The sequence below is a fragment of the Bombus fervidus genome, chromosome 12 (assembly GCF_041682495.2).
Source record: "Bombus fervidus isolate BK054 chromosome 12, iyBomFerv1, whole genome shotgun sequence".
Lineage (NCBI taxonomy): Eukaryota > Metazoa > Arthropoda > Insecta > Hymenoptera > Apidae > Bombus > Bombus fervidus.
Genome location: NC_091528.1, coordinates 10,805,597 through 10,831,445, shown reverse-complemented (window position 1 = coordinate 10,831,445; position 25,849 = coordinate 10,805,597). Strand labels below are relative to the sequence as shown.

Sequence of the window (25,849 nt, the reverse complement as noted above, 5' to 3'; positions counted from 1 at the left end):
GCGATAGAAGATAGTTGTTAAGAGATTCAGAGAAACAATGATATTATCTGTAATTGGCGAACGAAGAAAGTTTCTCGTGTTTGTGACAATAATCCTAACTGCGGAACAAGAGGCTGTTAGCACCCTGCTATAACCCTGTCGTCAATGACGCAACGTGCTTCTCTTTTGTATTATAGCAAAACGAGCATAGTGCATTGTTTTCCTCGAGTGTCTTCTTATCGTCAACCTCCTCCTATTCTCCACGACCATAGTCGTTTATTTTTTGCAGTTTCAACAACAACATTTTATACGGATAAAGAACATTTATCTTCTCAGTTTTCATCTTATTTTCTCGATTGATAAGAAACGACCAAGTATCTCTAGAGTTTATGAAGTTGAAGGAAAATGGTTGAACCGTTTCTTGTCAAATATGTAACTAACACGAAGTATCTTCGTAATTATGGCTGACAAATGGAAGCATCTCGTGAAGTGGTAACTGGCGTTGTCAGATTGCAAATGCTTGCCTAGATGCTTCACGAGCTTCAAAACAATGCGGTGATAGACCGGCATGCTGGATAACTGACGAGTGGGCATTTAGAGGGAATTTGAACATTCAGAGAGTTGCTTTTCCTAGAAATGGATTCCCTGGCGGATGGGAAGCTCCAAGCGATACGAAAGAAACTAGCGGCAAAAATCCACCATTTTTCACTGCGATTCGCATCAAAATTGAAATTCCACTAATTTTGAATGACTTAATGGGATTGGATACGAGGAGGAAATTTCGAGATTTTAAGCTAATATATTAATAGATCGATAAAATATATCTAAATTTGTCTTGACGGGAACTACATTAATAGAACTACAGAAATAGAATCTAAGTAAAGATCAATTTCATATTCCAAGTATTATGTAATATAGTATAGTACGTTTTATGTATTTTTGTCTATTATACACGCTCTGCGCATTTTTCGCTATCTAAATTTCCTATAATTGTTTAAATATCCGTGGACTATGTATTCCCGTTGAAATACTCAGAATACGGAATAGCAAAGCAAAGAAAGAAGACAAAAAAGAAAGAAAGAATTAATTGGAAAAAAAATGCAAAGATCTTCTTCATTTCGCGCTGTTTACCTTCTCGAGAAAATGGCGACGCTGAAGGAAATCCTACTGAATTTTTACAATGGCCGTTTCTGATACTTACCCAGCCACTCCTTTCTCTCTTCCATCTCGAATGTTCAAAATATACGGATGCCGAGCGGTTACCTCTGACGCACCGATAAACCTTTGGAGTGTGCCGCTTTATCGTTTCGTCTCATTACTGGAACAACGAAAGAGATTGCGTTTTGCTAACTAAGCTGGAAGTAAACGTCCGAAGGAAAAGCTGAGGTGGAAAAAGATAGAGATAGAGAGAGATAGAGATAGATAGATAGATGGATAGATAGATAGATAGATAGAGAGAGAGAGAGAGAGAAATACTTTCGCCTCGACGTGGCGTCAGAACCTACAGAAGTTCTTTCCACTTTCCCCGCCCGACGACAAGACGGATAGAAGCCATAGTAGCGCTGGAAAACGTATACATTGGTAAAAAGCTCGCCGGCTACTTTTTCCATTTTCAGATTAATCCTTCACACCATTTTCATTTAGAGTTGCGCCAGTTTTCGCGAACTCGAGTTCCATTTAACCGGAGTAGTACTGCGCCGAGTAATCACGTTTCTGAGACAACGTTTCATTTAAGAAAGAGAAACATTCTACGAATCTTATAAATTAATCGCGTCTACAATGAAATCTGACTTATACGGTATAACGGTGACCTAGAAAAGGCTGGATCGAAGCTCTCTGTTGGTAGCAAGTAACCCAATGTTGGAAGACAAGACCGCGTCTAAGAAAGTCGGAACGTTAGTACGGATTAGCGGTCACGAAGGATCCGGCCCTGTTTGTCGCGGTTGGCCACCGAAAATCCCGTCGACTCTAAAGTCGACCCTCGTTTCGGCGATGACACATTCAATCTTTCATTTCTCTAACAAGGCTTTCAAAGTTTTGCGAGGGAAAGGGACGCGCGAAACTCGTAACGATCTCGGAAACCATCGCAAATTATATTTACCTTAGAAAATTCGTAACGGTGGCAAAGTCGTAAGAAAAATGTGATTCCAGCGACTCTGATTCTTTCGCGTATATTTCAAACTAAAATATCAAATATAATTTACTAAAAACCGATTTACCTAAATGATACATTCAGTGTGCAAAGCGCATGAATGATTGTGTTTTCTATAAAATGAGACGAGTCTTAGTTCGTTAAACCAAGATTCCAGGATTACGCCAGTGTGGCGTGCTGGTAGCAGTTAGCGTGACTTCCGGCAGAGGCGCCGAGCCCCGGAAACCAATCGTACTCTCCGCCAGACCGAATCATCCGCACTTCTATAGTCAAGCGAATCCGTAGTCGTATAGCCTTCGTTGGTATTTGCTAGTAATCCCGTGAGAGAAACACAGCGCTATAATATTTCCCGCTTGAATTTTAATAAAGAAATTCAGCTAGTTGGAGGCTCGCGTATACGAAACACACACGAGACCGAGTACATCTGGCACACACAATAGACACAATGTGTCTTTTTATATTTAAATGACATTCTTTGTACTTTATACCGAATAACGCGATATCCCTTCTGAAATCGCGTCTTGGAAAAGTGGCGATACGTAAATAAATCTGTGAATATAAATAGTTCTGACGAGAAAGAAAGAAGATAATAGGGTAATATTTTCTAAGGTAGACGGATAAGGAAGAAGCCATGGGAGTGCGAAAGAAACAGAGACAAAGACATCGAAATTCCAAGGGTGGATTATCGGCTTTGTTTGTCCGGAAGGCCGCCATCGAGTATCGATATTTGCAATTTCGCGAACCTAGGCTTCGACCTCATGCAAAAATCAATGAACCAATAACCGAGGTTGGTACTCGTCTAGTTCCTAGTTGTCTATAGATAGTATCACGAGTACGTGCGCACGTATTTTCGTTTGTACTGCTCGTTAATCCCTATGCTTGAAAATCTCTTTCCAGACCAACAACTTGGAAAGAGATACGTAGTTACGGAGGGAAACTCGCCATTAAAAATGTGTTATTTTTTTCTTTTTCATATTTTCGTCGACAAATAGAGAACTATCGGTCGAACCTTCGACGAAGAAATGTTATTTCGCGTGTCAGGATTTCGTAGCTCAAAGTTAATATGCAATCGATACGAAGATAATGTTGCAAAGCTTTAGAACATTGCGAGGATTAGTCGAGTAGAAATAGTCGAATCGAACCAAGGAATTTACCTTGTAATTCGCCAAATTTTCAATCTCAACAATTTTCGAACGATCTGTATCTCGTAATCCGAACAAACAGAAATTATATTAAATAATGTGAATATGTGTTTAATCGCGTAAGCGAACTTCTTCTCGAAATGGATTTCACCCAATGGATTATTATCGTGTAAATAAATATTGGACGTTCCGAATGTAAACTTGATTTAATAATTATAGGACGGATAAAGGCAGCGAGTAAATCTAAACAGAATTGCGGAATAAAAGAGAAATGAAGTAAAACGATGAAAATGGTATTACGGCAGGAGGAGGTGGTTTTCTGGCGCAGCCAGTCGGCGAGAGACACGGCGGACTCGTCATAAAGCGATAAGCATTTTTCCAGCGGACGAAGCACCGATAAAAGCACGGGAATTAAAATTCAAAGGTATCCGGCACTTGAGATCGCTTAAAATTTACCAAGTTTCGCGCTGGCCTCAACTTTTAAGCGATAGATACCTTTTGGCGAAGGCGGTGAAATAGATTCAACGGAGTGACGTTTGAAGCGATAGCTGGGCTCAAGTCGTCGAAAAGAGTTGGAAGCTTCGCGAAACTCTGTCGAACGAATACGAAAACATTGACGGATAAAATTTTATCAAACACGAAACTTTAATCGATTTTCCCGCAGAAATAATTAAAAACCTTGTATAGAACTTCGTTCAATAGATCTCGAAAAAAAAAGAAAAAAAAAAAGAAAGGAAAAAAAAGATTGGAATGCAAAAAGTAAGTAAAAGCTAACAGAAAATTGTCGCGTGTTCCTTGCATTTCTCGTTTCTCGAGTCTGGAAAACTGGCTGATGAACGTCTGCCTAGAAAAGACGCGTCGGTAAAGTTCTTCTTCGTCCACTGGTAAAAACTACTCGGCTCCACGTTCTCTCTCGATTTGCTTTCGCGTCCGAGAAACCAATTTTCCACGAGCCGTCGTCGTTCTTGTCGTTCTTTTGCGGTGAAAGAAGACAGAGGAGGTACAAAAGGAAGGCAACGAGTGGCAAGCTGGAAAACGAATGCTACGTCGAAAACCAAACGGAAAACTTTACTTTAGAGCGGGCTGAACAAATCTTCGGAAGGCTTATTAATAATAATTATTACACAGCGGTTAAAGTTTTATAAAGTCGCTTAAAAATGATCAAATGAGGTAAGTTAAGTTAGCCGAGAAACTTTCACGAAATAATTGGATAAATTTACAAAGAACATTAGTCTGATAAATTCTTCGTTGAAATTTGAATGATAAAGTAAATCAATTTCGAAGTAAAAGATTCGAGAAAAGTTAAGCATCTATCGAGCCCTTCAAAATGCAATTTTCTGGTAACGCGTGCGTGTATCGCGCTCGCCGAAGCAAGGTTCGGCGAGAAAATAATTTACGCTAGAAAAAAAAAAAAAAAAAAAATTTCACTTAGTCAAGATATAACAGCCGATCGATATCAGTATCGCTTCCGACGGATATTCTAACTTCGTTTCAGCAGCAATATTATTTCCGACGAGATAGGATGAGAAGAAAGTTAGCGTCGTGCAGACTCGCTTAGAGCGTGTCGAAAGAATTTGATTACCAGACCTTCTTAAACGATGTCCATTTCGTAAATTCGAAAGGCCGCGAAGCTCAGACCGTGTTCGCGTCTTTTTAAAAGTCGAGCGACGTTGTTACGATTCGATCGATGTAACGCGTGCGTGGCAAAAAGTCCAACATAAAATGATTCCGCATAGTTCGTCGTATTAGCCGTGTAGTTTTTCGATACGAGTTAACGTCAACGTTCCTCGCAACGTCGAGCCAATTGTCAATGGTTTTGTATCAGTTACTCGCACTGTTGCACCGTTCTATTCTTCTACGTAGAACAGACACATCTGTCGTAATCGTTTAACAAGCAGAACATGGATATTTTAGCGTTGGCCCACGAAATCATTCTCGTACCAGGTTTACGTTTTGTCGATACGTTTGCTCGCGGTTCGTGCTACTCTTTTTTTCCGCGCCTCTTTCTCGTCGATGCATCCGCATCCCGTTTTCATTTCGGAATCCGATATCTGGTCGTTGCCCCGTTTTTCCATGGATTTCGGCCGCGCCCAACCTCCTCATTTCTCGTCTCCTTCTTTCCCACTCTTTCCTCTTTCCCTGCCTCGCGAATCCACGCTATCGGTCTTTCCAACCGAACACGGCGAATCTTTTTTCTACTCCTTTCGTTTCAACGAAACCACACAGCCAAAGGAGGAGAAGAGGATCGAGGTTAAAACAAAAAGACCGCGCAATTAGTTCTTTAATGGTCAGTGTTCACACGCATCGAACACGTTGTCCTCGATGAATCGACATTGCCAATTTCGTGCCATTTCCACGTTATTTAACGATCGATCGAAAGATAGGCAGGTAAAGAATATTATTTCTTCTAATTTCAATTCGTATGCCGAGTTCCTCGAAATCTTTCGTAACGCTAACACTCAAAATACTCCATCGCGCTTCGACCTATTTTATAACATTTTTTTATTTTTCATCTAAGAGTAACTGAAAAATCCAATTATCAATCACGCATTGCTGAAGCCGTCTTTTCTGTTAACTTTGGTTATGACGTTTTCTCTTTCAACGATATTTACGTGAAAAATATTGATTTTAATCGAAAGTATGATATCTTCGACGTTAAGTATACCAAAAGGTTTAACCGGCAAATAAATAAATAAATTAAACGGAATCGACAAAGAAGGGGTCTGATGGGATAAACGGTATTAACGAGGCGGAAGGAAGTCTGTATCCAATCTTCTAACCTACCGAAATTTTAAAAAAGCACGGAGATACCTCTGGCAGCTACTTTTCACCTAACTCGAGGAATGGTGGCGGAGAAAGGAAAGCGGCGAACGGAGCCGCTTGGCACCGGAATTCCGGTGGAATTCGCAAAGAAATTCGCGCTCGCGGCCTCTGCTTGCCCGTTTGTCTCGAAACGGTGCGCTCGGACTAGCCATAAGGAGGGTCGTAATTCAGGCGACATTCCGCGTTAAGGGTGTCTCGCCGAACCGACTCTCTTCCCTCTCTTCTCGTAGCTTGTCCTTCCTTACGAACGCTTCGAAGCTAGTTTTATTCTTTGTCCTTCGATCTTCTTTCCCGTGGTTCAACGGTGAAAACAAGGACGGAGAGAAAAAGAAAGGAAAGAACGAACCAAGGATCTTGCAATTATCGACAGCGCGGACTTTCCACGGCTGCAGATTAACGGAAACTTCGGCCTGCCTAAAGTTTAATCGCGCTGAAATGGCTACGCGATAGTTATCAAGATAATTTCATCGAATTACTTCGATAACTGTCCTCGCTCTGTCTTCTTATTCCATACTCGCGTTCGCGGCTCCGAGGAAAACACGGCGAGAAGATTCTCGCTCGTCGCATTTAATGACTTTAGTTCGATCGATCACGAGGAAATTTCGAAGCGTTCGATGCTTTCAAATTTAACCACACCGCGAGTAAGTTTGATTTGCGATACAGCGCCTGCACGGCTCCCGTTAATTACGAAGACAAGATCCTGGTTGTCGGGCGTTTGTACCATCTAGCGAACAGCGCACCGTCGTTGTCATCGATAAGCATATTCGTGTCTGGTGATTAGAAAAAGACACGCAGGCGAAATTTATTGTCTGGTGGAAAAAGGAAGCTGTTGACTGAAATAGCAAAGATCAGCGTGGAAGTGAAATGCTCCGCCGCAAAATAAAGCGATGCTCGTTAACGAGCCCTTTGAGTCGTTAAACCAAATATGAGCATAGCTACTAGCGCTCGTTAATTACCTACGGCACGGTAACGAGATAACTTTTTAATTTGAAGTTTCGCTTCCGGAAACTCGCGATTCTCGACACGGTCTAAAGGATCTACATGCACTTCGATTTAGTTGATTTTCGATCTGCGGTGGAAAAACGTAACGATGATATCTCGGCGCGTTAGAACGTTAGCGCGTAGCCGCCGGCAATTTCATCAAACGTTTCATCTCTAAACACTAAACGGCAGAACCTCGGAGCGAGCAGGTTGCAGAAGGTGAAACAGAGAAGAACCTAAGAGAAGATGGGTGAAAAAGAAGGAAAGTTACGCGAAGGGTAGGTACATAGCGTAAAAATTTAAGACTATTGGGTCAGCCATATCTGCTAGCTTAACAATGCTGACACAGGCATTTAGCCTCAGGCTGGAACGTATCTTTCCTGCAATACGTAGAACTGGTCGAGAGAAAGAAAGGGAAAGCACGGAACGGAGAAGGCGGGCAATCGTGAACGCTCGTGGATGGTGGAGCAGAAGGGTTGGCAGAAACGCCACAAGGAAAAATAAGAATTTCGAATCTAATTTTTCCAGGCATATTTAATAATGTACCGGGCGTACCTCCATCTTCTTTGCCATCATCACCAACGCGATTGCTTCCTCCGCGACCGCCAGTCGTTCCTCTATTATATCATCGATTTTCTTCGCTCCTGAGAAGATGAATAATCGAAAAATACGTTCAAATTAAGTCGAAGATTGAAACGTTATCGTGCCGATAAATTTTTATTATAGCTTGAAACGAAGATCGAAAAATAAGAACTGAAAAAAGGTTTTAATTGAAAGTATCAGCGAGAAAACCATTGGATTACATAGAGTGACAGTGACAACGACGCGAGTCGTAGAGAGAAAGGTTCTGAAAAAATATCGCTCAATTTTGTGATCTTGTACAGTCTCCGCGCCAGTTAGTTTCTCGCCAAAAGTGGAAACGCCAACGTTCGTATTTCGCTAATAGTCCAATTAAAATGCATTTCGCCTTATATATTACGATACTCTAACATCGAGCATCTTCCCTACCGTGACATCGAAAACTACGTACATTTATTCGCGTTACTGTTCTCTGCGACCAAGTTTCTCCAACGAAATCGAATTCTTCCGTTTTTACGAATCCGTAGAGAGTTATTGAAACAAGTGAAGGAAAGTAAAGACAAATCGTTTTCATCGATATAGAACGGAAACGGATTCGATGTAATCTAAAACCCGGCAATCAGGAGTAAAGAGTATGCGAACGTCACCTTTGTCGTTCAAGTAGCGCAAGAGAAAAATCATAGCGATTTTCCTCCGGGAGATTCGTTACTCGTTCCAATTAGCCCCGATTCTCCGGCTCGAGACTTGAATCAATTTCGCGGAACAGTAGGTCACAGATGCCACCAATTACGTTCTGCCAATGGACCGCCATCCTTTCCTATCTCTCTCCGTCGTGTTCAGGAAACAGGCTAAATGATTTTTCTCCTCCCAGGAGTCGGAACGGCGAGACCGATCGAGCGAAGGAAAGCTATTTGACGACTTTACCCCAATAATTATCGCGAGGGTCTGCGAGTATTACGACCAAGTACTCGACCATTTTGCTCCACCTTTTGCCTCTTTTTTTTTTTTTTTTTTTTTGTTTTATACTAAACCGTAATAATTTCTCTATCGGATAAATTGGATACGATCCGATATAGCGCGTCGCGTTCCTTTAACGATATTAATGAAAACACCGTTTCGCGATATTTTCACAATCAGTGGATTTCTGCCGTTCCACGAACACGCAAACCATACGCTTAAGTTCAAATGTCTCGCGGTTAATCGAGCGTTATTTGCCAAAACACTAGACTTTGTACATCGGCGAGATCGAGACAAAAGTTTCGTCATTAGTCTTCAAAGTCGCCGCACGACTAACGAACTTATACCCTTATTGCTCGAAGCTATTAATATCGGTCGACGTCGTGTGTTAGCTCTTCTTGTCATTAATTATACCACGTTCGACTAGTCTTTCTACTTGTTCTTCTCCTTGTTCCGAACTTACGATGACGTACAAGCAACTTGAACAGATAATGGATGAATTAGGACGATTTTACGAACTTGTAAAAATCATATTTTTCAAAATGATTCGAACGTCGATATCGTCGTTCGATGAATTATCATGCAGGAGAGATATCCGATAGAAATGCTGTTCGTGGAGGATCGCGATCGTTTTGTCTGGAACTTTTCCAAAACAAGTGGTTGAGAACGCTAAACACGGCAAGCGCGAGAAATACAGAACGAACGATAAATTTTCTTGGCTCGTGCCGATCATTAGCTGAAACTGAAATCGTTGCACCGTCAGCTCAAGTTATATATTAGGAAATTAAAATGCGGTCAGATTAAAATCTCCTCGTTTATTTCCACTCTCTTCCTTTTCTTCATTCCCGTTTCGCTATCTGAGCCTGTTTAAAGATAGATGTGTGCGTATAACTCATACATTTTAATTTCTTAATCCTGCTGTATTCTTCCAGTCATTTTCATCCTCGATCGTATTTATTTTAACACTTTTTTAATACGTAAAGACATCTGCAAACAATTATTTTCGTTTAAATTTCACGCAAAAGATTTCCTTGGGATATTAAAAGACTTTTTCGTTTGCTAAAACGAGAGCAAAATCGAAGTATAAAAATTCGAGCATCGCAGCAGGCTAAAACCAAACATCCGCTACGTTGATTAAATTACATTTACTCGCGTTTGAAATATGCATTTCTAATTCTTCTCGGCGTTCCGACTTGCAGATGTTTGTCGTAAATTCCATTTCATTCTTTCGAGTTGCGTAAAGTTCGACGCGCTGTTCGTAATTTCCATTATATTTGTTTCGAAGTAACTTTTTCGTTGAAACTTTTAAGCGATAATGTTTCCACCCTCTTTCCTTGCCTTCTTTCCCCCTTGACGTGTCCCGCTCGCATACTATCGGATCTTTCGATCCGTCGTTGTTTCCTTATATCGCGCGGAAGTAGATTCCCGATCCCAAGAGTCGAAATTTTAAGAATACTTGAAAACTCTCGAGACGCATTTTACATCGAGGCTAAAGACACGCCGGATAAAGTTGCCACCCGCAGAACCGTTGCTTTGAATAAAACTCTGCTCTTTTGTGCATGGTGCTCGAACCGAGGGCTCGAGTACGAATCGAAGAGTACTTTCCCCGGCACTTGTGCCCTACGCCTACACACACACAGGGACGTATTTAAAATCGCGATAATCGCAATTGCCCATTGCGACTGGCTTCGTGATGAGTTCAAACGGATTTTTACGAAAAGATCGGTTTTAAAGCCAGGCTCGTTCAAAGGCGGAGCTCTTGAATCCGATGCTCTCTGCGGGCTCTCGCGAAAGAAATATGAAAAGAAAAATAGAAAAGAATGGTATATCGAGCGTTCCATTTTAAGTAACGAAAGGCCGTGCGAATGTGTGTGATAAATATTCGATAGAGGGGAAAAATAAGTTTCTGCGTGATCGACACGAACGACAATGGGACGCGATGGTGATCTCTGGTCCAAAGTCGGTATAATACAGTTCCGTTTCGGGATGAACAGCTAAGGCTAAAAGACGTCGAACAGAGGTTGTTCCTTTCCCGAAGGAACGAAACAAGCAAAGCGAGACGGAGACGCCTATCTCTTTCTCTATATGGCAAATTCGTGAAGCAATGCCGGTGAGAATTCACGCAACAAAGCTGGCACGACGAGGCGGTGGATGCAGAGAAACGCGAGACAGGTGGATGTGGAAGGTTGCGGCGGAAACGCCACAGGCATCGGAGACAGTATCTGCTGGGCGTTTCGAGACGTACCGACTTGAAAGCAATGGAGGAGGATTACGTTTTTCCGAAAAGACTAAGCGAATAGTTCTACTGGATGTACTTGGTTCGCTGCAGCGTTCAATCCAATCTACCACGAAGGTTGATAAGAGTTTCTATTTTATTTAAGCCTCGCGTAGGCATTCGCAGCCACAAGTATGTGTACCTATAATAAACGGCTGAGAACAAACAGCTTCCGAAAGTAGCTTATCGAATTAGAAACGAATTTTGAATTGGAATTTTGGGATTTGAATGAATATCGAATGAATATTGAATGAGAACTGCGAATTAAACAACGTTAAATGTCAAATGCTGTTTCGACCACAAACAGTCGAAGAGCATCGTATTTTCCTATGAATGATTTAGTCTCCGAATTATCTTGTTTAAGATAGAAACGAGCAAACGCAAAACATCGCTTTTGAATATAAAACATCGTTCAAAACGTGAACCATTTAGGAGTCACGCGCATTTTACGAGCGGAACGGAGTTAAAAGCTACTGACCCGTAAAAATCCAACACGTTTCGGCTGCATACGGAAAGATTCGAAACCGAAATAAAAACGAAAAACTTGATTTATCGCAACTCTTCTTACGCAAAGATTACACCGTTTTTTCTTTGTGTACGAATTATACAGGTGAAACGTATTCGCGTTAGTTGACAATCAATTTCTATGTAAATGAACATTTTTTTCCCCAGATATAAATGACTATAGTCGGAATAAACATATTTAAATGGCGGTGAAACATGCCTAAAGTATCGTTTTATAATTTCTATGCGTAACAGACTTCATTTCCGCCGATAGTCTAAACTACGATTAAACTTTGCTCTTCCAGATGGAATGAAGCAAAGAAAAATCGATCACCTCGACATGGAGAAACTTCGAATAGAAAAGTTTGATCGAGCAAATTACGCCGAGAAACTAATTTGTCGAATATACCAAAAGTTTCGGCGAGTCCCTCGAGGAGGAGACTCGAAAGTGAGGCCAGTGCTGCGAATGTTCGATATTTACCAGGTTAAGATGTTTCTGATAAAAATCCGCAGCTCACGGTGTTAATTCGGTATTGTAAGCAATTTCTCGAAACGCACGACTTCCTAACTGGTATTTCGTTTCCAGTTTTCCGTTTCATCTGTCCAAAATCGCGATAGGTTCTCTCCATTTCTTGCGTCGCTCATTTTTCGATTCTTTCGCTTGCCAATGATTCTCAACGAGAGGAGAACACTCCGTGGCACGCCTCCGGACATACCGCAGGGTTGTTCGTGCAAAGGCTGCAGAAAAGATAAAATCCACCATCTTACCTTTGCCCGCCTCTTCCTGCTTCCGTTTCTCCCTCTTTATTCTTACACCTATGCTCGCTCCTTGCATTTTTCTTCGCCTCTACATCGTTTTCGGCAGATGCGCCGCGTTAATATATTCCTTCCGTCTTTGTCAATTAGAAACGTCGAGTCTGAAGCAGTCGAGTATCCGATTCGTTGAAACAATTCCCTTTCTAGAAACGTCGAGGACATTAACCCACTTTTCGCGCTTGGAAACCGACTAGCTTACGACCTACTGGCAAACTCTGCTCAAGCGCGAAGACAAAATGCATTTATTGAGGCCAGGAATCGAAAATCTCACGGGAATTGGTTCGGATTTCATATCTTCGCTACTGCTCGATCTGCCGGAACGCTCTCCGTAACCAATCTTCTCGTAAAGAGAACCCTTCGAACCGTTTTCCTCGTAAAGATCGAACCAAGGGTGAAAAATAATAGGACCAGGCTCGATAGAGTCATAACTGCTTTCGACTTACAGCAGGGGCAACTATATAACGCTTCCGAGGCAACATCGCTCATATCTTATTCCCTAAAAGGTATTCTTAATATTTCAAGTCTTACGCTACCGAAATCGTGTAACAAACAATTTTGCGAGAAACAGAATTGAATTTCATCGACGATTCAAACTATCTAATTCCATCGATGAAAACAATAAAAAAAAAAAAAAAATAAATAAAAAATAATAAAAGAGATAATAACTAAAGCATCGGCGATCGATTACATTCACGCAGAAAAGTGTGAAAGATAGAACGATCGGAGAAACGAGAGAAATACAGCGAGTGATTCGTCATCGAGCACCGGAGCAAAAAAAATAGAGAGCCGCGATGGAGAAAGGGCGAGTAAAGAGGTGAGATACTCGAAGAAATCGTGCTAGGAACACAGAGGGTTTTCGTCTTGTTTCGGCGCATAGCTAGCACTCGAAGAAGAGATGACACTGGAAGGAAAATAAAAGCCAGCTCCTCCTCGGGCCAGGTCAGCCTTCTTTCTTTCTACCCGCAGCATCTCATTCTACCTGGTTTCACCTTACCTCTTTCCAGCCTACTTACTCCTCGTACTACTCGTTTTCTCGTTACCACCCTTCTAGAAATTATTAAAGGGAAAACACCCTTGAAATCTGCTTTCTCTTCATCGTTGGTAATATTGCCGACAGAAGCGTCCGTTTCTACTTTTCACGTCATCGACTAACACGAACAAGTTCGATATGGTGACGGGAAAGTGGTAGATAGGTAAAAATCTCAAACCTTAAAACGAACATTCTCGAATGAAAATTGCCTAGTAACGAAAATATGTAATTTGGATTACACCTTCTAGCGATTACGAATGGCGTACGCTGTTTCACTACGTGCAACAGATCTCTAGAAAGTTGTATCGAATTCGACCAAAACTTTCGTCGGATATATTTCATACGCCGTTGCTCGAATTTCAAAGTATATAGCAACCAGGTCATTATTACTGGCAAACGAAAGTTCGGTTCGATCGTGATAAACGTGATTTACCACGTTCAACGTTTCATCCAACGAGAATGAAAGACATTTGCTTAAACAAGAGTGGATATCGCGAGATGTACGCGTTCTCTGGAAAAGTAAGAAAAAAATTGTAAAATAAAAATGTTTGAAAGATTTCTAAAGCAATAGAGAGAAGCATAAGTATATTGATCCAAGTTTCGATAAAACTTCAATGAAAGAAGATAGAAAGAGAGAACAGTTGGTCGATGTACATTGGAAGAGCAGTGTTTGAAAGAGTTCCTGACCCTCTTCTTCTTGCCGTATAAATCGATGAACGAGCAAATACTCGTTTGCTACTCAGTTTACATCACTTCGAAATGAAACGCCGCGATGGAATCTAAACGACATTTGGACATTCGACGAACGACGATGCAGCACGCTAATGGTAAAACAATGCAATATCGGATGGACACTTCGTTGCTCGATGAATAGTTCTAGTTCAAACGTATCGATATATATCGAATAAACCGGAAGAAATATCCGAATAAGAAGGTAAAACAGGAAAAAAGGAAAAAGGGGCGAAAAACGAGAGCCGAGCGATCAATGAGAATTTGAAAAGTGGTATGGCTACGAATTGCTCTAGATAAAGGTGATCGAGAGAACGTAGAAATAATAGCGGTATAAAATCTTGCTGAGACTCGAACCATATGGTATTCCAAGCTTCCGTAGCTGGTACGTCCATTCCATGTACATATCCTTCTACTTCTACACCAATGTACGTATATACTATCGATTTTCTTTTACCAACGATTCTCAGTGTGAAACCACCAAGCATTATTCTTTCTCTCTTTACTATATTTCTTTTCGTAATTCTCGTCTGTGCTCGCTTGATCGCGGATGGAGTGCACCGTGCACTGTTTAGACATGTAGCGTTATTAGAAAGCGAAAATGTATCTACTGGCTATTTTCTCGAGCGAACTCAACCGCAATGTACTGCTCATAATACATGCTACAAAGATTCGGTCCAACACTTTGCTCGTTCTTCTTTGCTGCGAGATATAGCGCCTCCTGAATCGATCAGAACGACAGTCTCGAAAATATCTATGGTCTCGGAGCGGTTTCGCACAAAGCGACAGGAATTGTAAGAACGTTCCGTATATCGCGAATGTCATCGAGCAGCAAGAGTTTTACAAGACGTTCGTGCAGCGGATAGAAACGTAAATGGAATGAGATTAGCGATCGTTCTGGGATGCATCGTGTTCGTTCAAAGACTAATCTTTCGCGAAAACGGATACGCGTTGCATCGCCGATACGACGTTGCGAGTCTACTGCAAGCAACAGTCCTGTTCTCACTGCGTCGAATATCGTGTGTTGCATGCAAGAGATACGGCATATAACCAATACGCTGTAGCAAGAATAACCGAGCGAGCGAAATTCCAGGACGGTTGCTGCGTGTGCAGCAGCTGGCCCATTATACCGGCTTTGTTCCGTCAGACTCGAACAGAGGCTTGTATTCTCGGCGATTTCCTATGGGATCCTCGATACCCCTTCGTTTTCTACGTTTGCCTCTTCCATACTTGGCTCCCTCACGAACTCTCGTTGTTCCATCTTTGCCTACATAGGTAGTTACCACTCTCAACTTTTTCTTTACATGGACGGTTGCGTGACTCTGCTGGCTCTACACAGTACACATTCGCCATTTCCAAGCAACACAGAAACTCGTAAGCAAATTAATTTTACATAACGGTCTCGAATATCATCTTGTTTAAGTAACTCGTTTAATGTCTAAATGTATGCGAATACGTTCGGTGGTCTGTGTCACTCGCGAAGGGTATGTGTAAAACGTCCGAAAGTCGCACGTACCCTTTCGATTTATCGCCTAATATAAAACCTAACCGCAGTGAGCAATCAAATTCTTTTACCCTTAGTCAGGGACCTAACAAAGGGATCGTAACTCGACGAAACGTGGCTTGACCGCTCGTTTCAGCAACTGATCGAAGACAGAAGAGAACGAGAATCGAACGAGGCACTTTGTCAGGTTTTCTGGCTGTTTGAGAACCGTCCCCTACCTTACGTATATCGAGAATCAAAGGCCATACTTGCGGATTCAAGGGATCGATGCTGAATTTATGAAACGCAGACAACTGTGTTTCTCGATGAAAAATGGGCATAGTATGGAAGTGACTACTTTAAACAAATAAGCACGCAGTAAAAGTACATTCGGTTACTAAACATATTATGCGAAAGTACAAGGAATAAAGCATGATTTGTAGTGAAAATCCACTGTGTTTTGCCAAGAAAATCTCAAATTAGGTCAAAAAGAAGCAAATTAGAAGAGAAAGGAATAAATCAAAGACAAAGATGTATGACAAATGAATAGGAAAATCGGTACGTCAAATTGCACCGTACCCTAGAAAATTACCTTTTTGTCGATAATATCGGAGCAAGTTGATAGTGGAGTGGCAGTACGGGGTAAACGACCCCCTCCGCTTCTACGTCCAGGTCCTATGGCAGCGACGGCACGGCTGTCTCGTGTGCACGTGTATGCTGATGTATGCGCTGACGTGCAAGCCTGCTTTGCATTTTTACGGTGCACGTAGAACGAAGCGGTATAAAGCGATCTCTTCGTTCCATGCGCGTATAGGCGTACAAGCGTGATGTGTAGGGTACTCGCACTGTAACGCGGTCGGTCGCGTGTTTCACGGGAATCGAGGAAAATATCTACGCGAGACCAATGGAATTTCCCCTGTACGTAGCTAACCATGTTTCACCGCCAATGCTTCAGGCACATTTATCAGTAGACGATACTTATTTTCGACGGGACACGTGACGACGGGCACTCGCGTTAAACGTGCGAGTATGAGCAGCGCACTCCACCCAGTGAACATCGAATCGATCTATGCGACTCTCCTCAAATCGATTCTCCAATTCTACGACATATATATGTATATATATGTATATATATATGTATCTATACGTGTGTGTATATATATATATATTCATATGTATCTACATTTACCTATATCCTTTGGTGCCTATATCGCTGAATTTCTATGATCGATGCGGATTTCTATGATATACTGGCAAATATCGGCGACGCGTCAATACTGCATTTATACACGAATTCTCATGCCATCGTTACCGAATGAAATAAAGTAAATGTGGAAAGCAGCTTACTGGAAATAGAAAAAAAAATATTTAAGTAAGTATCGTAGCACGTCTCCAGAACGTTATTAAATGCATTAACTTAGATCTGTCAAAGGATCGAAACTTTACCTGCTCCGCGAACAGGAAGAAAACAAAGAAAGATATCCGATATAATGACAAAAGCTTCTTACAATTAAGTTCCTTCAGCAGCCATCTCGTTAAGAATTAAACAACTACTCAGCTACTTTGAAAGAAAGGAGGAAAAGAGGCGAGCACGTATTAAACGACAGATCCTCCTTTCCTATCCAAATTTCTTCTAGCGGTGGTAGACCTGTTCTACTCCCTCGTTTCCGCAAATAATTCCTTTAACAGAAAAATTCGAAGGTTAATTTTAAACGGATAATGCAGAAAAGCGCGATTTCTATTTCGGAATCTATAATTAAAACAACGTCGTACTGATACGATATCCAAATGTGCGTGCTTGTTTAAAAAATTCTATAGTTCCGTGCTATATTCGCAGTGAATTTAAAGCGACAATTTTTATCCGGTTCGATGATATTTAATTTGAAGGAAAAGTTGTAGCAGCGTGCGAAAGAACATTACGATCGAAACCCTCAAGTTTAAGTAATGCGGCCGTAGAATTGTTGGCAAGGAGAAAAACTGAAAATTTCTAATTCGCGGTCGAGCTACATTTTTTACTATTTATCCTTCCAGGCTGTTCGTACTCGCTTTTATGCGCCGATTCTGTGGCTTCTATTTTTTTTTTCTTCATTTTGTCATTCCCTTTTTCCAACTGCACCTTGTTGCGGTGGATATTCCGGCAACCTCCTCTCGCATCCCTCGAACAAAACCCCAGTTCCGTTGTCGTACCGTACCGAATGCGCTACCCCATTGCAAGACCCCACAATTCCCTGCATCCCCGTCGCGTTTCCGGAACCTCTACCTCTACCACGACGCTTCTGTGCGTTCACTCTCGGCTAGACTTCGTTGGACCCTCGCGACGGTCGTGCTTTTGTTTCGAATTAACATTAGGAGGTTTCCGCGTCAGAGAATTTATGCGGACGTACAAATAAGCTGCGTTGCCTGGCTGCCATGTAACATTTAGAAATAGTAAACTCTTTCTGACGCAGGCTGATTTAATTCGAGTACCGACAATAGAACGACGACCAGAAAAGGAAAATAATATTATACACCGTGTAATTATCTCGCGATAAATAATATATTTGCGAGACCGAATATTACAATTTATCATACGGTACGAGATATAGAAACCTGTTTGGCGTTCGAACAAAAAATTCATATTGCCGAAAATGTAGCGCGAATGAATTTACGGCTATCCATAAATCCTAGCTTATTCCAAATTATACTCCATATCTTTCATTACTTTCCGTGCTGGTGATGAATCGTCCAAGAGAATAACATTGATATGCAAAAACGGTGACAAATCGCACAACTACTATACGCGTACATACACGTGTAGTTCCCTTTGAAAAAGTTAAGTTTTAATTTATCTTGCGGAACAGTAATCGGCTTACGCGAGACTGTCAGAAACGTTGAAGTAACGTCGTCAAGAGATTTGTCGTCCTACTATAGACGCTCTTACAATAATTGTACGAATGGCTTCTTCTTTTATTCTCTCATCGCTGTAGGCTACTCGCTTCCCACTCTACGCCATTCTTTTTAGACATCGTGAAGCAGAGACTCGGATATCCTGACCCACATACGCTCGTTTAAATAGGTCGGTTTAACATTCCATCTTACTTGCAAAGCTTTAAACGTTATCAAACGCCCGTTCTCGTCCTCGCTTCTCGCTTATTTCGATTCTTTTGTGAAAAATGAATCCGATTGAAAGTAATTTCGGAACAATCGACGCTCTGACGAACTGTCCATCGTATATTAATGGCGGATCGTGTATTCAATACGGTTTTGTCAATGCCTTTATCATATTACGTGGTCTGTAATCCGGAAACATTTCACGGAATATCATCGAATCAGGTCAAACTAAGTATGATTGGGAGTGTCAAACTGTTCCGATGAATCGAACAGCTCTACAAACTGCAAACGTAGTTTACAACAACCGCGATCGAAAGCTTGATATTTAATAACAAGAATTACAATTAATTTCAGAAACGCGACACTGCTCCAACGATAAATTAATTATCGAGTCTTCTCGAATAACTCGAAGCTAAACCAAATTCGATAAAGACGATCAAATTTAATTTAATTCGTACAAATTAGAACATTGAACGAACATTTTAAAATCATTGGTCCAAGTACACAAATATTATATGTTATCGACGATCATATTTAGATGCTCCCGTTTTCTACGCGATGACGACAGTAATAGCACAAATGATAAGAAAAAATGAAGATAGTAAATGTACAAATTTAAACGAATTCTACCGCTTGGACCGATTGTAGCGAAATTACAACGAAGACTTTGTCGTTGTCTGTCCTCCCTTGTTCGCCAAACGTCTAAATCGTTTGCAACGTCAATTAACGCATCGCCGGACGTTAATTCGGTATTTCGAAGCGCAATTTTCCAAGCCGTTCTTCGATCACGCGTTTCCAGCTTTCACAGGCGTAAGCTCGGTTAAGCTCGCGCTTTTAGCCTCTCTAATAAGCAGCCGAATAGGCGATAACGTTTCCCCGATCGAATCAAAATTTTCAACAGGAAAGTGGCAAATGTTGTTATCGAGAGCATGGAATAATCTTTGATAATTATTTGCAAATTCATATATCGATTTAAAATACATATTACGAACGATAGAAAACCGAGCGAGGGTTTACGACAAGACACATCGATAACGCGCGAGAAACGATACCTAAAATGCACGTGAGGATCGGCATGCGTAGAATCGCGTAGAAAATTTTAAGAGAAAAGAATCGCGAATTGTTCTGCGAGTAGAAAAACCTTTCTACGATCCAACATTCTTGCATAATTAATCCGTAAAACGCAAAGAATAGAAAACTGGAGAAGAAGAAGAAGAGAAAGGGTAGGATTTTATGCAAGTTTGCCTAAAGACGGTCCAATGATGACGCTTAGATCACGAAAGAAAGGAAAGAAGGAAAATGCAGAAAACCAAGGAAAGGAAGTTGGCAATATCGTCTTCGAGGATCCCGATTTTGTACAGTGACGTGACATCGTAGGCAATCTTGAAAGCTGCTTCGCGTTGACGAGAACTTTGCCGTCCGGTTCATCGGCAACAAAGGATCGAATCTCCCTCATGCGCGAGATCGGAGATTGCAGAGAGAAAGGTTTCAACGAAAGAGGAAGCAAAAACGCGAAACTTTCTCGTAGAAAACAGTGACAAAAAATTCCTCGTCACTATGATCGTGATTTCCCGATACCTACACCTTTGTCACGTTTAAATGAAAGAGAATCAAATTTTATATCCAGTGCAATTTCATGTCAAACCAAAAGCTGCGTATATCGAGATTACTATCGTATATTAAAATAACATTCATGGTGATGAAAATCTTGTTACGCGTTTTAACAGGTAGACATTTTAACAAGCATTAAACGTAGAATCTAATTGCTTTTTATATTAACCCTATGATATCCAGAGCTTCGAATCGTTGTATGGAAATAATAAACTTAATAAGTATACAACTTATATACCGTTTTTTAATGCGTGTCGCGTACTATCGTTGGTTTACATTGAAAGAAAAAAGAGTATTACAATGAAAAATGATATAATTTTCACCGTCGTATCTTAAATTCGTCAAAGTCCTGTAGAAAGTGAAGCCGATGCGAGAGGAAAAAAGCGTAAATCTTCGAATCATGTAAATAAGGGATAAAGCGAATGCGGAGAAACAGCATTGTAAAAAGTGCTACTTTATATAGTTCAAATTTATGGATAATGAAATGCGAGAAAAGGGTGTAGAGTGGAAGAAGAGGCCGGCAGTGGAGAGCAGGCCAACAGTCATAATCGCAGCTTAGAATGCATGGAATAATTGCGCGCGTGCATTGCGCTGTAGGCGGCTTAAACGCTGCGGCAATCATAAAATATAATTTCTTCGGGTCGGCTTGTTACAGCCACGCTGTCCTTCCCATCCCACCGTTCCGGCAATTTCGATCTTTTTTTTCTTTTTTTTTTTTTTGTTTTTCAAGGCTGTAGTTTGCACTAAAACAAAACGGACGAAGAGTGCTGTGGCGAAGTAGTACGAGAAAAAGACTGAACGCGAAGGTGTGTACGGGAAACAAAGCACGCGTTATGATGCGTATGTTTGTTTTACAGCAGTACGAAATACCTGCAACGTTCTATAATAAAACAACGGATAAGCAATGACGGCGGAGTTCTTCTTCGCGTAGTTTTTCACTCTTCGCATCTGGACGAACTTTATCGAGCTCGTGGCCGTGAATCGCAAATGTATTATCGTCCTCTTTCGCCAGGTTTTTCTCGACCGAACGAAGAAGGGAAATGGAAGGAACACGCGTTGATGGTCGTCAAGGTAACGGGAAACGAGGAGCACGATCTAACGTACAAGGAGTGGAGGAAACTCGCCGCGAAATAATAACGAATACGAGATATATGTTACGATAGTCGTGACAATTTGCCAATTTTTTCCGAGTAGGTTTGTTGACCCAGTAAAACTACCATCTTACCGGAACAAGCTAGGAAAAGGAATGCTGGCTCTACTTGGCAAATTTTATCAATTTCGCGTATTTCCTGGCGCTAGTCCAGCCACAACCTCGAGAAACGAGACAGTACCGCTTATTTTTCTCAACCATCGGAACCAGATATATCGATTTAAGATTTTCCTTCTGCTTTCGCGACAATTCAATTCGTTCGAATTGCGTCAGCTACGTCAAATTACAATTTCCTTCGTAGATAGCTATCTCTCTCTCTCTCTCTCTCTCTCTCGATTGATAAGACGAGCGCTCTTTTAATCTCGCTATCGTCAAATATCATACGCGAAGATAAAATAACATAATATTTCGGTACATAAGGAAGCTCTTTGCTTATACCTACGTAACAGTTCTGGAATATAAAAACTTAATGCGCTCGTCTTATCGCTTTTTGCGACACTATCGCACTGACAGAATTTTATTAGACCGATTTTTCCAGATTCCCTTCGTTCCTTTTCCTTTCAGACGAGACTGCAGAATCTTCCGCGCAGACAGGCTTCGGCAGCCAATATCTCCGAGTGCGACTTAACGTTGATCCTCCTTTTATATCCGTTGAATTTAAATAATGGAGCCTGTGCTAATTCGAGGCCAGCGGTGGTCAACTAAGCGGTAGTTTGCAGAAAATTTATTTCAGGATGAAAATTTAATTCGAGATGAATACAACGTTAATCGTCTTTCGGCAATCGCGAATCTTTCGCATAAATGTTGAAAATGTCGGCTATAGCGTAACATTAGAGAGAGGTGAATTTGAATTTTTCAGATACGACCAGCGATACTCGAATTTCGTGCTCAATTTATAATTCCGCATTTACGTAGCACATCATACCCTAAACCTGGAATAACAGGAAGCTTTGAAAATGGTCGACGAGGCTTGAAACGGATACCGAACAGATGGCGGCTTGATCCAACTGCTGTAACTCGTTATACTCTGCGGTTATACCTCCGTGATTACCTGCACGAGCAAACTCGGACTTCTGTCTGAGTTTCTCATTATCGCGAGTGCGCAATGTAACCCTGAACTTTAATCATGGGCCTATCGTTAAAGGCTTTTTACCGACTTCGGCTTCCCCGAGTCACGTTTTCAACAAACGTACTTGGATATTTTTTTTTTTTTTCTTTTTTTCAAGAATCAGACAAGGCAATGGAATTTTCTCGGTCTAGATAGAGCGCTATAAAAGCTTTAGAATTTTACTTGGAGTAAGTAAGAGTATCGTAATCTATCAATTGTGTGTGAATTTGGTAGTGCAGTTGCAAGGTCTGCCTATCTATCAAGCGAGACGGAACGATTTATCGAGGACGCGAGGAAAAGAGAATGGAGATCTATTCGCAGATACTTCGAGAGAGGGAAAGAGAGATGGCGGATGGAAGTGATGGGTAAGCTAACACAGTAACGAAGTCCAAAATGTTTTTCCCCTGCTGGACCGTCGAGTGCTCAATATCTATGCTAATCCGGTCTACCGCTTCTTCGGTGTACGGCACTACACACTCTTCTGCGTCAGTCGTATTCCTTATCTTTCCTTTTCCTTCTGCTTCTCCTTCAACCTTTCGCCCTTTTACCGAGCTTTTGAACCGTGGCTTTTGTCTCTGCATAGTTAAGTAAACAGCGGCTTGCAAGGCGATTTTCTGAACAAGAAATCGATAGGCGAGTCGCCCTAAAGTTCGATAGGCGAGTCGCCCTAAAGTTCGACGGAGTATCTCAAATCTTTATTCGTATAATCCGTTCAAACGTTTCTTCTTCGCAGAGGAGAAAAATTGAAAAGTAATCAACGACGAAACTAGCGTAAAAGCGATGTTATTTCCACGAATACATCATTTTTGTTATTGTAATTTCTGGCGTGTTACCGAAAACCAGCAATACGCTATATATTACTGTTTACTATATCGACCAGGTCTTTTCTTCGTAAACGTTTACTTTTCACCAACTTCGCTAAAGGAATCTTATTACCTGCCTTCTACAAACGTTTATGTATCACGGAATTACAAGTAGGGTATCTTCTTGAAACTCGGCTCGGTGAAATCTTTCGCTTTAAGAGAAGCTGTTTCCATCAAACCACGAGACATACTTCGCCTCTACGCACGAACACGATATATAACAACTTTATCCGATATTTCAGATTAGATCTCTCCGTTTTAATTACCACCTCTCGATACTTCAGAGCCAACAATTACGTGTTAATTGTACGAATAAAACGAGGAAGACGCATGGCATAGTATCGACTGTTTGTATCCGCATAGGTTTCACCGTTCTCTATTCCATGTGTCCTATAGCCACCTATTGACTGTCTTGGCGAATTGCATTAGTTCTAATCTAATCTTCTCTATTCACCGCTTCCGTTATTACTGTCAGCGATACAATGGAGGGCTAATTAAAGTTCTAACTCGTGATGCTACTGTATCGAAAGCCAACGTCAATGGTATAATTATGCAACAATTGCTCATCGTCTTTCGAAATTGCTGCAAATCGCATACTTTGTATTTCGAAACGCAGACCGCAACGTTCGAAATATTAGCTTGTCCGAAAAGTTTCTTTCGTTTCATATTCGTTTCGATGATTTTATTGAATTAGGCGTGATCCGTTTCGTTCTATTTCTATTATCATGTTTCTGCATAATTCGATAAACTAATAGAAAACGAAAAACATCGTGCGTCTATTATTTCCTTATCGAACGAAAGAAACTTTTCGGACAACCTAATAATACATCTTCCCTCCTTCGATAATTTCAAGAGAAAAATAGACTGTTCTGCTTCGTAAGTATTAAGATAATTACGGATTTCGTACGAAACATGACAATAAATGTTGTGTTTTACGACACAATGTATCTATATGTAATAAATATTTGTTGAAATTATTTGCTATGACTACTATGACATAATAAATTATAATAATTATACGATGGCATTCACAGTTTACCAACGTGAATTCTATTGAACAAATTTGAGATGAATAGATAGGAAACTCGCGAAATCATTTCTAGCGTGCGTGGAACTGAATAACAACGATTACAATACGGTAAGATGAATATTAAAATTGATCAAAATAACAATCGCGATTAGTAAAACGTAAAATCGATTTTCATCAGCAACTGCTTTCCTAATATGTAATTTGATTCGTAGGATTGTTATACGTCAATGTGCTGTACAATGCTGTACTTTGGGACGAAAAACGTAGAATCACGTGCGTTTCGGATTTCGCACGAGCGAATTTCCAGTTTTAATCGTAGAACGCAATTACATTCTCGATCCGTAGCAACCTCTCGCCACTTTCCATCCTCGCCCTTCCGCGCCAGAGAATGTCGGCGATCATTAGCGCGGATGCCCCGCAAATCATTAACGCGATTACGTTGTAACATAACAACGCCTGAAATCTATTGTACGCTTTCGAATGAAAAATGAAAGCACAATGAGAAACGAGCGTAAACACTAACGTAATTTCTAAACCAATCGGTTACCAACGAATGCCGCAACGAGGAAAAATATCAAAAATAAAAAAAGATCGTAGGGAAGGCTTCTGCTTTCAGGAAGCAAATGGATTTCTCCGGGAAAGGAGGTTAATCGATAACAACGTTTCTGCCGTTTTTTTGATTTACGCTACGTCGTCCCAGAAGTAGAACCAACGCTGCGGCGTTCACGGGACGTTTCAAAGTTTTCGACGATTCCAAAATGTTCGAGTATAGATAGGCGTTACATCGAAAGCGAAGTGGAGAATTTATGAAAACAAACGTGTGATACGAATAACTAAGAGGACCAACTAAGAAGAAGATAATTAAATGTAGGTAATATCGAAATTAATGGACGAATGTTTGATTTTCAATTTTCGCGCAAGTTGTTAATCATCGATTATCGATTATCAGTGATATAATTAGCCGGCGGGCATGGAGTACCGAAATTGTTGGTAAACATAATATCCGGTGTTAAATCGCGTTAGAAGCATATAAAATTATGTTAATTATCGGTAAATCGAAGAGAAATTGTATCAAGAAACGAGGAACGTTGTTTCACGGGAGTTTCTCGCGAAATTTAACGATCCACTTTACGTATAAGCGAGATCTCGTTCCGAAGTAATTCCGGTCGCTGGCAGTCCGATTAACGTTTTAATCCGATTACCAAAGTTTACTCAAACTCGCGTAGGATCGCCGCGAAGAAAACCTAGAGATTCGGTAATACGACAGAAATTTTCCGTTGGGACGTCTGGATTTCCGCCTTTCCGGCGAGTCTTAGTGTCTCGGCTAATTAATCCGCTAAATTAGTAGGTCGGAGAGCGAGTGTTCAGCAGAGCGTAGAGACCACGAGTACCAAAAAGACCGTCTCTGCTTCTCTGTAGCTGATACGCGGCTGGCAAGGCTGCTGTAGTCGGGTTGCTCGCACCGAATACGCCTTCTACGAGAACGCGAGATCATTCGTGCTTGCGACTGCCGTGAAAATGCATAACTAAGTAAACGTGCTCGTGTT

At 41.1% G+C, this 25,849-nt stretch overlaps 3 protein-coding genes across 7 annotated transcripts in view; 1 reads left to right on the top strand and 2 right to left on the bottom strand.

Annotated features, from left to right (window-relative positions):
* Nucleotides 1–25,849, top strand: part of Lar (tyrosine-protein phosphatase Lar) — a 281,226-nt gene that overhangs the window by 32,605 nt on the left and 222,772 nt on the right. The gene's annotated exons all lie outside the window — the stretch shown is intronic.
* Meng (serine/threonine-protein kinase meng-po) overlaps nucleotides 1–25,849 on the bottom strand; it is a 215,426-nt gene that overhangs the window by 168,692 nt on the left and 20,885 nt on the right. The window lies entirely within an intron of this gene.
* The window catches only part of LOC139992672 (cell adhesion molecule 2-like), a 149,794-nt gene that overhangs the window by 113,973 nt on the left and 9,972 nt on the right, over nucleotides 1–25,849 (bottom strand). For 3 of the 4 annotated variants that reach the window (XM_072013782.1, XM_072013781.1, XM_072013773.1), the window contains exons 3-6: nucleotides 16,959–17,130; nucleotides 16,640–16,796; nucleotides 16,043–16,550; nucleotides 1,181–1,297 (exon numbers count right to left, since the gene is read on the bottom strand). Coding sequence is in view for 1 of the 4 variants with exons in the window: in XM_072013781.1 (XP_071869882.1) it covers nucleotides 1,181–1,205 (25 nt within the window). In the remaining 3 variants the exon portion in view is untranslated. Of the gene's footprint in view, nucleotides 1–1,180; nucleotides 1,298–16,042; nucleotides 16,551–16,639; nucleotides 16,797–16,896; nucleotides 17,131–25,849 lie in introns of all 4 variants that reach the window. The other variant, XM_072013774.1, reaches the window with a different exon arrangement.